General features: G+C 30.7%; 1 protein-coding gene across 3 annotated transcripts in view; it reads left to right on the forward strand.

Annotated features, from left to right (window-relative positions):
* The window catches only part of cv-c (RhoGTPase activating protein), a 257,468-nt gene that overhangs the window by 104,956 nt on the left and 136,792 nt on the right, over nucleotides 1–15,720 (forward strand). For all 3 annotated transcript variants that reach the window (XM_088193450.1, XM_088193453.1, XM_088193452.1), the window contains 3 exons: nucleotides 260–1,198; nucleotides 4,467–4,656; nucleotides 9,893–10,051. In XM_088193450.1, coding sequence (XP_088049576.1) covers nucleotides 260–1,198; nucleotides 4,467–4,656; nucleotides 9,893–10,051 — 1,288 coding nt within the window. The remainder of the gene's footprint in view (nucleotides 1–259; nucleotides 1,199–4,466; nucleotides 4,657–9,892; nucleotides 10,052–15,720) is intronic.

A 15,720-nucleotide genomic window follows, 5' to 3' on the forward strand; every position in this document is an offset into this window, starting at 1 on the left:
GAATCTGATTCTAGTGATTTATTGCGCCAGGATAATCAGACGGTGGTCAAAGTTCGCACAAACGATTTGCAATTGTGTTAAAGTAGCAAAAGCTCTCCAACGTGGTTTTCTAAAAGCTTATGTTCAGTATATTTTATTGTTGAAAATTCAATATCCAAAGGTTAGAGTTTATACGATGTAAAATATATTTAAATCACAAAATAAAATGTTTGTGTAATATCGATTTAAAATATTAATTATAGTTTTTTTTTGTTCACAGGAGGAAATAGGAGAAGTTTTCGACAATTGGAAGACGATAGAAAACAAGAAGAAAACGAATGGAATAAAGAATAACTACATAACAAATGGTTACCGTGATAAGAGTTACTCAGAATCTGGCGTCAATTTAATTAACGGCTCGAACAATAATCACAAATGGGCTCAAAACGATAATAAAATTAATATATATGACGAAGTACCCAACGACGACGTATCTAGATGCTACGTATCAGAACTGAACGACATTTACAAAAAGTTGTTTGACATAACGCCAAAACAATCCTTGGATATGCCATGCATCAGCGTCGATTCCGATCCGGACTATGACGAAGTCTTCACTTCGGACGGAGAAAGCAACGATAATGAATCTCCGACAGAACCTCAAAGGAAAATCATACTAGAAACGAGATCAAAATCTGTCGGAGATCCTGTAGTCAAAGTAGAGGTGAAGACTATACACCCACACCAAAGCAGACTTTACGGCTGGATCAATAATAGCATTTCTCCCAAAGCGAATTTAGGCAACTTTTTAAAGAAGAACAAGCAGCAGATACCGTCGCTTGCGTCACAACTAGCAAGCGACGCTATTCTGACCAAAATAACTTCTTTATTAGACTCAGATTTGAGCGCTCCAAATTCTCCAAATGTTTTTGAAAGGAGAAGCACAGAACCTAGAATCAACGAGTTGATTAGCGAAGTCAGCAGAGATGGAAAGCGAAAGTTTCACTTGTCTAAGTCGGTTGCTAGTTCTCCCAACCTTTCGCCGAAAAATTTAAACAATGGTCGTAGACTGCACAATGGTAAAAGTTCGAAGAACAGCACTGAGATAATGACCCCGGATAGTAGCGACGAGCAAGGAGTTGGTGGTGGGTCCATTTCGGCCATGTCGATTAAATTGCTCAGGAGGAAGAATATCGACCGGGAGTTTTATTGCTCGCAGGTGAGTTATCGCCTTAACTGTATCAACCAAAACGCTCATTTTGTTTGATTCATTGTATCATATCTCAAGTGAAACCCTCTTCAAGAGTGATAATATACAATTAAGATAAATTAAAACAGCATAAGATATATTACGTAGTGGTGAATTTAACGGTAGCGCATAAATATAAAGGCAGAGTTTTCATAAGCAATTTGTTAGGAAGGTTCTTACAATATTTCACTTTTCTAATAAAAGAAACGGTTTCCTAATTTGAATTATTTTATGATACAATAAATCTACTTGTACATCATTTTTTATGCAAAAGTAAACTTTTACATTGTAGTAAAAATATAGCCTTAAGTCACTTTAGAATATGTCCAGATTATAATAACATTTACTGTCTAAAATATGTTATTTTCCAAATCAAAACACATTTTTCTTATATTTACGTATTGATGGTTTTAAATGTAAATTTAATAGTTCCACTCATAAGTAAAATAATTATAATGATATTTGCTTTAACTAAAAAAGGTCCCTTTGCTTCTTAAATCAACACTGAAAAACATGTTTTCACCATTAAGTAATCAGAAATTAAAAAAATGTTGCTAGTGAATAGAACTGGAGTTTAAAAAATTAGTTAAATTAAGAGTATCTTATTATTACTTAATCTGAATGAATTAACGTAAGCTTCATAAATAATTGTATATCTATCTTATAAAATTAACAATTATAAAGTATTTAATTTTAATAGACATATGTATACCTATAAGTGTGATAAAAAAATATATTTACTATACACTGAGGTCCCTTTTTATGCTGTAGATGCGTCTTACAGGATTACGCATTAAAAAAATAGGGATGCGTTGTATAATTTTTTAAATCGCATAATTTAAAAATAGTCAGTTAAAATATATCCAGAATTGCATATAAAAAGTTGATTACAAATATTGTATAAATAATTTTTTTTTTTTTTTTTACAAATTCTTTATTCTCCTGTATTTACAATATGGTTTACTTGTCAGAAATCTTACAATATTAAGTATCTAACCTAAGTTATTTCCTTAACTTTAAGACATGTATTTACTATTTTAGTTTTTGATATTTTATTCTGTTTGTTAGTAAGTTGTTTTATTTATAGAGGAAAAGTTGTTAAAAAACCTCTTTGCGAAATTGGGATTTAGTTTTTATTTTTATTATAATGCTATTATGTATTTATTTTAATACCAGGCTCGGTGGGTCATCAAGTCTTAAACCTAATTAACAACAATATTTACAAAACAAATTTAAATTTGACTCTTCCAGGCTGGTTTACAGTAGTCATGAAATGCGTTAGTTTGTGAGTGCCAGAACTAGCGGCGGCTACCTCCTGTGCGGATTTGAAACCGAACATTTGGTGCCCCCACTTTTTCCGGGGACTGGCAGGTGTCACAGCAATAGACACCTGGATGCAGATAGTTAAACTTCTCAGATGGTTCGTCTTTCAAGATATGCTTAAGTAGTCTATGTTTGTACCTAAAAGGTAGATCGTATAAGTTATATTTGCCAAGATTGGTGAGAAATGTGTTTGAACACTTCGATTCTTTTATACTTTTATAGAATCTTTCTGTCAGTCTGTGGCAGAACTACCTGACCGTTTCCAGGTCTCCGCAGCGCTTATGAAGTTTATCTACGCTAGTCCTTGGGTGAGCACCGAGGGCTATTCGTAAACACTTATTTTGAATAACCCCAATTTTTCTAAATGAACTATGTGATATGCTGGACCATACCGGGGCTCCGTATGTTAGCAGAGGTCGTATAAGGAATTTATACAACAGAAGTTTATTTTTACTGTGGAGGCTACTTCTTCTTCTAAAAATTGGAGCTAGCGCTGAAATAGCTGAAAGTCCTTTTTGTCTAATTGAATCCATCTGTTTTTTCCAATTTAAGCGGGAGTCTAGGTGAATTCCAAGATAATTAACTGAATTGGACCAGGGGACGGCTTCTTGGTTCATTTTTATTTGAGGTGGAAGGGCCCTTCTTGTTCTACGAGAGAACATGATTGTTTCAGTCTTGGCATCGTTGATTTTAATTTTCCACTTGCAGTAGAAGTTTCAAAAATATTGTATTACATTTTTTATTACATATCTTCATCAGAATTGTAAATGTAAACTAAAAGATTTTTTATTTATTCATTGTTAATCATAAAATATACTCAAACGGATTGCACAATTTAAATTTTATGTTTTAATTTTTACCTAAATTTATCCATTAATTATATGGATCAAAAAACTTAAACCACAATACAAAGTCAGGAGTATTAAATGTGGCAAGCAAAAAGTCTAAAATAAATATCCTCTAAAAATAGATTTGCCAATGTCCATCAATTTCATTCATTGACGAGAGATTTTTATGGATAGATGATTAATTGAATTTTTAAGAAATATCTAATTAAAAAATCTATAGATTAGGATAAGCTATCATTATCATATTATTTGTATTTGATTATTTTCGTCGTATAAGATAACCCCACCAATATTGGTTCACTAATTTAGATCTTTTCATTTCAATGGTCGTGTCTAATTTTTAATATTTTAGCAACTAATATTAGCTTTTTATAATTTAATGTCATCTTTTGCTTATTTCGCGATAATTAATTATAATGCTTTTTTCGTGAAACTTTTTCTTAGATGCCTCACTTCGGTATACTCTCGTCTTCTACGTGAACCTGATAGTGTTTTTACGTGTTTATGCCTAATTGCCAAGTCTATAATACAATCAAATGTAATAAAGAAAAAAAATATAACATTATATATTATGAATCTGCTAAATTTTTAATACTGTAAATTGTCATATAAATATTATTATATGAATTCACACCTCCGTATAATATCCACATGCCAGAACTTATTTACTTATATTTATTCACCTTTAATTATCGCTATTATGCATCTTTATTTTTTATTAAAATATTATAGTAATATTTATTCTAAAAAAAAATATTTTTCAAAATTACTTTCCGATTTTGTTGAATATTGTTGTTTTGTTGAATCTAGATTGTCATGGTATCATAGTAACAAAACAATATTAAGACGAACAATATAAAAATATTTATTATTAAAATACTGCAAGAGTTATGCATAAACATATTAAAAAATACGCATTATTCAATAAATCATATACAATATAAAAAATTAACAAGAAATCAAGTTGAATACGTACTTATTTCACTTCTATACGAGTCAGTCCATAAACAAAAAAAATCAGTATCAATATATTATATTTTAATTAATAATATACTTAATTTTATTAGGATTCCATCGTATACATAACCCAGCCGGAAGAATCGACGCAAACAACAGATCGCCTAAGTAGCTACCTCCAAGAGCCGACAACCTGCATCATGAAAGACATGGAGACGCAAACCACAAACACACCACCATTGTCGAGGTCGTCCAGTTACACCTGCTTGTCCGAGTGCTCCTCCATGATGAACCACACAGGTAAGCCAATTTTCATTTTAAACGAGTATTGAGAAGCAATCGATCGCACTGGCTAGGTAGGCGTGGTGACGTAGAGCGTGTCACCACACAGGACATAATCGAGTTGTCAATGTGTTGGTGCGTTTCAAAGGGAAAACTGGTGAGCATTTACCGGAGCGGTTTATTGGTGCATGCTAATCTCCCTTTTAACAATTTTCCCCAGGCATAGAAGCAGCGAGGGGCCGTGTTGTAGATTAATAAGCCGTTGAAGCTTGAACGATTGCGAAAAACCTCTAACGAGCCTATTTTTGGCCACTTCATTCAATAAACATTTCGCCAGATTTTTCCCAAATTGGCTCACAATCTCTATTAAAATAGACTTTGTGAAAAAATAAATCACATTTTTTAACACATAAACATTTTTATCACACATGAATTACAATACAAAGAGATTAAATTCATTTACAGATTGCTAATATAAAGTTAACTATAATAAATATCATGTTGTTATGACTTCTGTACGTTATTAAATTTTGTATCTGCGATTTTGAAAAAAATGAAATAATTTGCAATATTATAACGTATATTTTAACACTATTCTATACAAAATAAAAATTTAACTATACTTCCATATCTTGTACAACCATTTTAATGTTATTTTTATGAATCAATATGATGTGGTTTAAAGGTTTGCTCTATCGATTACTTCCATATATTTTGCATAGTTTGTAACTGCCAAAAAAAACAAGGGAAAACAGTGACATCAAAAGTATACAGTGAACTTTTAACTTTGAGTGTGACATTGATTTAAAAAAACAGCTCTGGTGAAAGACTAAAAAATATTCTCACACATTGCAACACACTGCTAAATTTTATATTCACCGGATTTCCCCCTTCCGCTACTACTTATTTCGTTCAATGAAACAATTGTTTTGGGGGAAAAAAATTCAATAAACTAGAAATGAAATCAGTTCTAATTGATTAATTCAAATTATATTATTTCACAAATAAAGCAGTAATAATTTGTTAATAAGATTAAATTACACGATGGATTATATTGTTAAAAAATTAAAAATACTTTTATTTATAAAAATGATTAACAAAAATTACTTTTGGGTATCCTTAATATTATCGTGTATTTTCTGTTACATAAGACCTTCCTTTTGAAGTAAAATCACTTTAAGCAATTTTTCCCGTAACATTTTGGAGCATATGCTATGAAAGTCTACATATCTATAAGGACGGAATAGCGTAGTCCGTATCGTCTCAGACTAGTAACTATGAGGTTGCGGGTTCGAGCCCCGGCAGCGGCACTTCAATTTTTATTTATAAAAAAGGATCCTGCAGTGACATTTATTGGTTATAAAATTACACATACTAATTTATAATTATTAATATAGATGTCACCAATGTCCAGACTTTCAGTCTGGTGGTTAATACTTACTTGTAGGTATTAATTTTATCTGATTGACTTACTCAGTAGGTATAGATTTTCCCCGTTGTAACGCATTGGACTCACGCCTGTCAGGTTACAACTGAAGAATTAATAAAAATGATTACATATACATACAAAATTACTAAAACTAATTATAAGTATCGGGTTTTAAGGACGAATGAGTGTGACTTTGTAATCAACATACATGGCAAAAATGTTTGTAACAGTTTATTTAATTAAGGAAAATTTACAATAGTATAGAAATAGCGGCTTATGGAAGTTAGTTAATCTATTTTGCCATGTCGAGTTGTAACCTATCGGCTAAGTGCTAGTGGAGTAGTTAGAATTGTCATCGTGATGTCGTATCCACGTGATGCCCTCTGGACGATCTGCTGATGAGTAGTGTCAATGTGGATCTCTCTTTCTCTCGACTTATCTCTGCCCGTTAGCCGTCTCTTCTGCCTGTCCCTCCTCGTCTTCATTTGTGTCTGGCCGTATGCCTGAACTTGTCTCCAGAGCTCGTTTCTCTGTCTGCTCTTGTAACAGATTGTCGCATATTCTATATGTTAGAATCGATACACATCTGGTGAATCACAGATGAAGATGTTGATTCGCCAATTGCATCCCTTTTGGATCTCACCAACAAATATGTTTACGCCTTGAAGTGAAACTACGAGATAGCCACTTTCAAAAATCTTTAACAAAAGTGTAGACGGTAATAGCAGTTTTTGCGTAGTATGGACGCATTGAATATCGCGCATTCTTAACGCACAAAAGGGTTGTTTTTCAAGTAATTAACGCCCCGGAAGGAATGCTAACAGGTGGTCCTTGAATCCGTCTAATTATTACACAATTTTGTGGTATTGAGATATCTCTTCTATTGGTAGACCTTTTGTCGAGGCGAGTTGATATTTCCTTTTCATACTATTTTATAAACATCTTCATGAGTTACCACTAAAAGATAAAGAAAATCAAAAATTCTGACCTTTATTGGTCAGCGTGTCTGTCTGATCTTCTGTTTGTCTGATTGTGTCACTCTTTACATTCGGTATTAAAGTATATTTGGATGATATTGTTGTGATTTTATGTTTAATAAAATGGTTCGATAATGGCATCTACTGTTTCTTCTATATTTGGATCATCTGTTAAGTTATGTCACTTTTACATTTTAACTAAAAATATACTATTTTTATTTTGTGTACCAAAAATATTTTCTATTATATCATAATAATGTTTCAACGGTAATTCTTGAAGATGTTAAAGTATTAATTAATATACTTTCACTTTTGTTTATAAATCTGATTATAATAATAAATGTAAATTAGTATGCAAGGGCACGTTCCACGATGATTATTAAAATTTAATGAGTCGCTGCTAAGAAATTCAATTAAAACTTTGATTTATTACCCCCAAATCCAAATATTGACCGGTTTATATATTTTTTTGACATTTCCCAGTTTATACCAATTAGTGAGCCGTTCGGGTGTATAACGCAATTATAAAACTCCAAATTAATTAAAAAACATGTTCAACGACGACGATTTAATTACTTTATCAGTTGAATAATGCAATATACGGATAATATTAAATTGAAATCGAACTGTCAAAGGTCGGCTGCAATAAATCACGATAGACACGAACATTTTTTTCATTAAATTAAATATCTTCTTAATGTGTAGTAATAATAAATAATAACTGCATCATCCTACTATAAGCAGTCAATTTAATTACCGCGATCAATTTCGCGTTGCATCGTTTAATTACCGTACCGTGTACCGCGATACAAATTATGCGCCATACAAGTGTACCTCCACGGTCGTATTTCAATTGTTACAAGAGGCAATTAACATTGGCCGAAGACCTTTGGCATTAGAGCCACTCGGCGAGATATTAGCGGTAGTATACACAGCAAAAGATTTGCATTCAGTTACTGGCAGCTGCATCTGTTTGTATTATATACATATATATACCCTTGTGAAACGCAACTAATTTAACGAAACAATCTCTTAGATCGTTGGATGTGTGACGCCATTGTTTATAAACATAGCTTGGTTTGTTATGCTCTAACAAATAATATATTTTTAATTTTAAAATGAAGTTCAATTTGGGTTTTGCGTTTCTAACAAAAGTCAACTGTGGGTATTCATAGTTAAAATTTACAACGCGTGCTTTGAAGCTTGCGTTTTAATTGGAGGACAGGTGAGCCTCAACCGTGAAATTATATTCAGCTTTTAAAACGAAATCTAGTTAGTTACTTTGTTATAGTTACAACCCGCCGTTACACCTAGCTTCACCAAGTATCATATAGAAGGAATACTTATCGTTAGAAATATGAAATATGTACATTTCTGAGAAACCTTTTTAAATTAGCCATTATTAAATTTTTATATTGTTAATTTTATTCATAAATTAAAATTATATTTTATTTATAACGAATCGTTTAAAATGTAGATCAAAAGGCGAATTTTAATATATTAAATTAACTGAATCATTTTAAATAAAAAAAAGATAATGTAGTTCGGCAGCACTGATATTAAAGTTATTCCGTTCAAACAATCCAGCTTTGAGATAAGCTTAAACTCCACAGCTCCGGCAAAATAAAAATAACTAAACTTATTTATCGGATTACTGTATGTTTATTATAAAAAATGTTGTGTATATTTATTTTGAACTAGTTTGCCATAAAAAATGTAGAGGTAAATCCTATTTTTCATATTATGGCTAAGATTAATGGTTGGAAATAAAGCTATTTTTATTTTCAACCAAATATTGAACATATAATATTATACAAATAACATTGGGTTTTGCAGTAAACAAGGTGTATTATTTTATTATTATATTATAAAATTCTGGAATATACCTGATATATTTTGCCTTCGGCTAAACTATGTTGGATGGACAAAATTAATATGACATAAAAATATTAACATTAACCAAGATGCATGATTTTATATACTGCAATAGCTCAATAGCTTGACTTTGGTAATTATTTTGTAGTCGACTATCTTGAAACTTACATTTGTCGAGTTCGGTGTGTTAAACTATTTGACTTTTGTGACCATGACGGTATATTTAGATATTTTCTCTTTGTAGCTTTGTAATAAAAAATAAATAAAGAAGTCAAACTGGTCAATGATAATTAAAAAAAAATAGTAAACTTAAACAAATCTGTATATATAATATTTTGCTATAGTGTTTCAACAATAAAAAGAAAGTGTAAATATATAATCCTTTTCTTTAAATACTGGTAACTCAAATCGTAAGCATATTTTTATTTAAAAAGCGTGTGAAGTTTAGTGGTTTTCATTGCCTTCTAAAAATATAGTTATAGATTTATAACATAAATTTAACAATCCATATTGAAAAGTTAAATTTAAAACTATCGGATAGTATTAACTTAATTATTGTGATTTACATAATCGTTATTTTTTAAATATGTTTAATGTACATATTTATACCTTTTATTTACTGCACTTTGCTGGGATGGTGTAACTTTTTCGACGAATCCATTTACCTTGTATACTCCGTATACGAGAGCTAAATAAAAATACAAAAATAAAAAAGTTTCCATTGATGTATCACATACATTATGCCAAAAGTATAAAAAACTTCAATATCTCATAAAATATTGAGTTATATATTTTAGACTTCCGCTTGCGGAATTTTCTACGTTTATTTTTGCTATAGCACTATCATAAATATATAATAGCATAATAAACTTTTAAGACGAAATTAGAAATACCCCCATGAGACAATCGATGGAGTACGTAGTCGTTTTGAAAGTTTTCTCGTTAATTGTTGAATTGAAAACTTTTTTCTCAGGTTCAGCCAGTGAGGACGAAGCGGCCGGTGTAGATGACGATATCAGCTCGTCATCGTCTGGAAATGACGTAGGAGTTAACAGTCAGGGTGGAGGCGGTGAAGAATCTGGCATCGGAACCGCGTCACCACCCCCCAGACAAAGGAAAGAACAGGAAAAAGGTAAGGAGAGATAAAACACTCGACTGCTTTTAAAAATAAAAACGGTTAAAGTCGATAGGAAAAACAAACGTTGATAGTAGTTAACAACCTTTAAACTTTTCAACTGAATAAAAATAGAAAGACAAAGTATTTTTAATTAACGTTTTTTATTCTCAGTATGGTACAGGGTGGATCCATTTGTTTAATTACATATTATTTAATTCTAGTACTATTACACAATCAATAAGATTATTCGTAGTATTTTTCAATCGATTGAACAACACGTGTCAGATAAATATAGATGGAGCTTTCCAAGCTTAGCCTAATACGATAATAATCTTAAAACCGTTTGAGAGTATAGTACTTGTTTACATAAAATATTACGTAAATAAATTTCCTTTTTTTTAATAAGATTCCCCAAGCGAAGTTACTTGCTTCACAACTGTAAATTATTTTATCCGCATTTATATGGCAAAAAATAATTGTATCAAGGATCACTTGAAGTTCAGGTTCACGTGTTTTCTTTGCAAGGAATTTAAATCTAAGGACTGCGTTTGAAAAATACACGGGGAAATCTAAAGCTAAATTTCACATATTATTTATGCTTATTTGTAAGTTTTGAAACTATCGTAAACTCACTAATTTATGTATCATATAATCGCAAATAACAAAAACACACAATTGGTGGGTGGGAACCAGCTTAAATATGTTCGGTAATTAACTTATACAACAATCTGTTAAAATATCTTAGTCACATGAAAATTATATGTAACATTCAGGAATGCTTTTGAGCAACTAATGGAGAAATTCACGCTATATCACACGTGGATGAATCTCATCTCGTTTAGTCTTAAAAAATGAAATTAACTCTAAATTTTAGACTGGAAACATGTGAAAAACGTGTAAATAGACAATTAAAAAAATCATTGCTCAGCCACATATAGCTACAACTCTTGAAATTCAAGATAAATTATTGCAATTGATTAATTGTATCATAATTAAACCTTACCTCAGCAAAATTATGCCTCATTATTTTATCGGTTAAATAAATAAGACAGGCACTCTCCAAAGGCTAAACTGCATAACTTTTCTCTATTTTAATAACATATGTAAAAATAATACATATATCAAATAAAATAGTACAAACTTCCGTATTCTTCTGAGCTGATAAACAATCTGATCTTCGACAAACACAAACCAGGCATTAAGAGATTACATGTACGATATTCCCAGCTCTCGCCACGTATTCACATTTAATTCACGTACACCATTTCCTTGAGAAACTAATTGCCATGCAAATTATTTTACACTTTTTTAGTTATTCATTTTTTCCCGCACTACCGTAGACCGCCCATAGGGCGATGCTTTCATTAAAATCAGGTTCCGATCGTTATCTTGCGAGCTGTACAGTATTTGATCAACGGCAGCATCCTCGAAGTCGTTAATTTTCATGGATACACCCTCCGTATCTGAGAGTACATCGCTAGTTTACATAATGAAATATTATTAAAATACATAAAGCGACCAAAATAAACTCTTGCGGTTTTTCGCAAGATCTTCTTTAAAGCATTTTGCCGAATGAAATATAGCATCAGACAAAAAATGTTACTCTTTAGTTTTATTTATTTTACTCATTATTATTCAAGTGGAAATTAATAGCTATACTTAAGGAGTGAAGCCTTATTAAATGACTATAATATCATTAGATATACACTCCCTAAGGTCATTCTGACTTACACACAACCTTAATGGGTAAAGTCGTTATATAATATTATAATGTGCTTGTGAATTTAATACTTGGTTAGTAATTAATAATTTGATAAATTAAAGGAATTTTCAATTCATATTTTTTTTACCACTTTCATATTGAATTAGTATTAAAAATTACATGATTATTTTATTTATATTGAATATCTAAAACTCGTACACAAAGATGGCGTGTAATTTATCATATATATGTACGTTTATCATTTAATATACATATATGAATCTTGATTTATAATTAACTATTTTGACCTTTAGCCTTTAATACAAAAATGCCATTTAGTATAAAAAGTTCAATGAATAGATTTTTTAATATAAATATCGAACATAAAGTTATATATCGCCTAGACGTATTTTGATATTTTCCTTCTTAACACAATTTGGTAAATCAATCAATAGTATAACTAGAGAAATCAAGATTAACCTAATCTGATATTATAACGTCTAGAATCAATATCATATATATACATATTCTACTGTAAACTGACAGACATAAATTTAATGCGATACAATGGATTAAATCAGTATCAACTAGATAAGTCAATCAGATATAAACATCAGGCTAAAAGTTTTTGAATCGGCGACATCTATTAAATTTTAAAAGTAAGCTATTATTCTAAGGTATCTCACAAGAGGAAGTACGAGTCGTATGTGTAGTTATATCGTAGTGATTTTTTCCTAGGAGCGCTTGGATACAATTTATTGAATTCTCAATGAAACACTTTTTCAAGGGTGGTGTCGATTTTCAGCTGTAAGCTTTGGAGTGCACTAGAGTGTGCCCGACCGAGTCCCTTGTTTCTGACCGTCGCGGCCAAAACGTCAGCGCTTGAGAATTATCCTCTTGCACGATTCATCCAATATAAATGTTTTGGCGATAGCTATGAGGAGCTGATAAAAATCATGCGGGAAGATGCTCATATATTTTAGGCGTGAACAAAAATTGTTGTTCCTTTTTATTTAATGTTTAATATAATAATTTAATTATAATACGTAGAAATGTAAAACAAATTAGACCCAAGAACTATAAAAATATAATGTTGTACTTCAAATGTAGATGTATCTTAAGTAAAGTTGTATACAACTTTGTCAACATAACCAATTAAAGTTTGACCAGATAATCAGCCGTTACTTTGTGGAGTTTGTTTGTTTGTTATCATAGCTTGATGGTTGTAATTTCTATCGTTTTCAGAAATAAGTACAATACATTTAATATATTATATATATATATATATATATATATAATGCATACACATATGTTACCAACAACTAATGATATTTATATTTAAATAAATTAAGTAAATATGAATTACAATACTTAAATATCATCGAAATATATATTGAACAATATTCAATTGCATTTTACTTAAAAATAAGTAAATGTAACATATTGATTCCAAACGTCAATACTATATATTATGTATGTCTATTTATATGTATGTAAGTTCTCTATACAAGCCAATATCCCTTTGACCGATATAAATCAAATTTTGCATAGTTACTATTTATATCTCTGTTCAAAATATTTGTACCAATCTAGCTTTTCTAAGACTACGAGGAAAATATAATCAACCGAACGTCTCTCATCTCTGCAATGAGTTTCAATTTTTTCAGTTGCACTTAAAGTCCAGGAAATACAAAAGGTACCCTCAATCATCTAATATCTTTATGCCGTGACTAAATTTTGCAGACATCGACATTTTTTGTCTAAATCGACAATACTGAGGCAACACTTATCGTTAAGGAAACATATTATAGTATGTAACTGTGTTTACTCTTTCTGAAGAATTACTCTTACGATTATTGTGAATATAATGAAAAAGGCTCTTTAATCACATATATATTTGAGTTAAATATTTAACCCGATTATAATTTGTTTCACTTTTACTAATACACAATTTTTCTTTCACCAAAATGGTTACAAATTAAAGTTTTCTTCTATGTGCAGATGAATTAATATTGTTTGATTGCATTTGATCTGTTGCTGGTGTGATTAAGATATTTTTTGGAGATGGGCTTCTATCAACAGTCTGTCCTTAAGTCTTGGATAGTGACATCATTTGTGTCTCGATTCCATTCGCCAACAGATTATTCCTACGATCTCGTTGGGAACATTTTGGCAAATAAACGTCCGCTATAGATCTTAGAAACACTTTTGAAAACATGTGAAGGTTTTCTATACACGTTGAGAACGTATTGATTTTATACTATTTTGTGAATTATAATAAAACAATGTATTGTTAATTTCTTTTACCCTTATGATGCTTTGATGTAATCAATTAGTTCACGGTGATTTAAACTTAATTTTAATAAATAAATAAAATTCTTGAAAAATATTAAATCTAATTTTTGGATTACTCGAGAAATTTGAAATGCGTACACAATATGTATTTTTAATTTTACAGTAAATATTTTTAATATAAAAAATAATTTTACTGATTACATTTACAAAAATTTGGGTCATATTTTTGCATGTAAATGATGTTGTAATAAATAATTTAAATTCAAACGAACGCGATAAAAAATTACTGACGAATACATAATTATTACATTATTAATATATTATAAATTATTAAATTAGACATTATTAACATTGTGACTAAAATATTTAATGAATATTTAATTGACAGTCACATTCTATCACATGATAATTTTGCAAAAAATTACATTTTATCGTATGATTTACATAGAAATTGCATGAAAAAATTGACTCTTCTTTAATTTAGCCAGCGAACGAATCATTGCCAAAAATGCAATAAAATAGTCATTTTTGCTTCAAAACTCCTCGCATTTTTTTTGTTGACTAGTATAAGAACGAAATGTTGGTTGATTGTAATTCTTAAATATAGCAAAAAAAAAATTGTCAAACAAATTTAATCGGTATTCTATGTCCCTTTTCTCAGTACAATAGACCCCCCCAATAACACGGTAAATTGAGGACGTACTATTTGGGTGCGTGTAGTTGGTTTCTTTTTTTAAATACGTACCTACTAATCAGGCGCGTGTGGTGAGATATTCTCCCTTTGGCTACCTAGCACATAAAGTAACGAGTATTCAAATAACACGTCTCCAATTTACCGTGTTATTGGGGGGTCTGAAAACAGTTGAGAAGCTTAATGCAAAATCAATATAAAAAATGTAAGCTTGTATTTCTTTTTATTGATTTTTACCTTGCCAGATGTAAATTCTCATTATTTTCATTATCCTAACTTCCTTCTCCGTCGTGTACTATATACATATATATTTGATCTCCCAGGCACGATTCAAGTTCATACATATTTGATCGTTTTACTACCGTATTGTGCTGATAAATGTAAATAGGGACAACGTCATCTGTTACTTTTAATTCCATTTTTATTAACGAATATGTCCACATCCCCAGCTCTAATAGCCATTTAAATAAGCTGTCAAGGCACGGACATGCGATGCACCAAAGTGTCGGTCATGAATTGTCATGAAGTTGTCACTTTGGTACCTCGTGTGCTGATTAAAACCGCCGGCCGCGTAATGAACGGGCCGTCATCATGGGCGGGCACACTTTCCCTACCCGGCTCACACTCGATGACTTTATTGGCGTGTCAAATTCGCGCGACGCCACTGGCTGCAGTCACGGGAGCCCAGAATGCATAATAACTCGTTCAAAATGTTATGCGAGATGACTATATAAACATATCCGTGTATGTTAAAGTATGCTTAAATAAAAATATTCTAACTTAAGAATCAATGGAATATATTTACGAATCGTAGACAAACATTTTAAGGCAAAGTAAAGTAAAATAAAAAAAATAACCACCTGAACTCCAAGACTTAATTTAATAAACATATTTCTGAATAAAAGCTTGCTGCTATTGGAGTGTTCAATAAAATGTTTGGTTAACTAAATAATACAATTTTAATGTATTAACGATAAATTAGATTTATCTTACCAG

This window comes from Plectrocnemia conspersa, unplaced genomic scaffold, assembly GCF_051122295.1.
Source record: "Plectrocnemia conspersa isolate PC_06_02 unplaced genomic scaffold, ASM5112229v1 ptg000009l, whole genome shotgun sequence".
NCBI lineage: Eukaryota > Metazoa > Arthropoda > Insecta > Trichoptera > Polycentropodidae > Plectrocnemia > Plectrocnemia conspersa.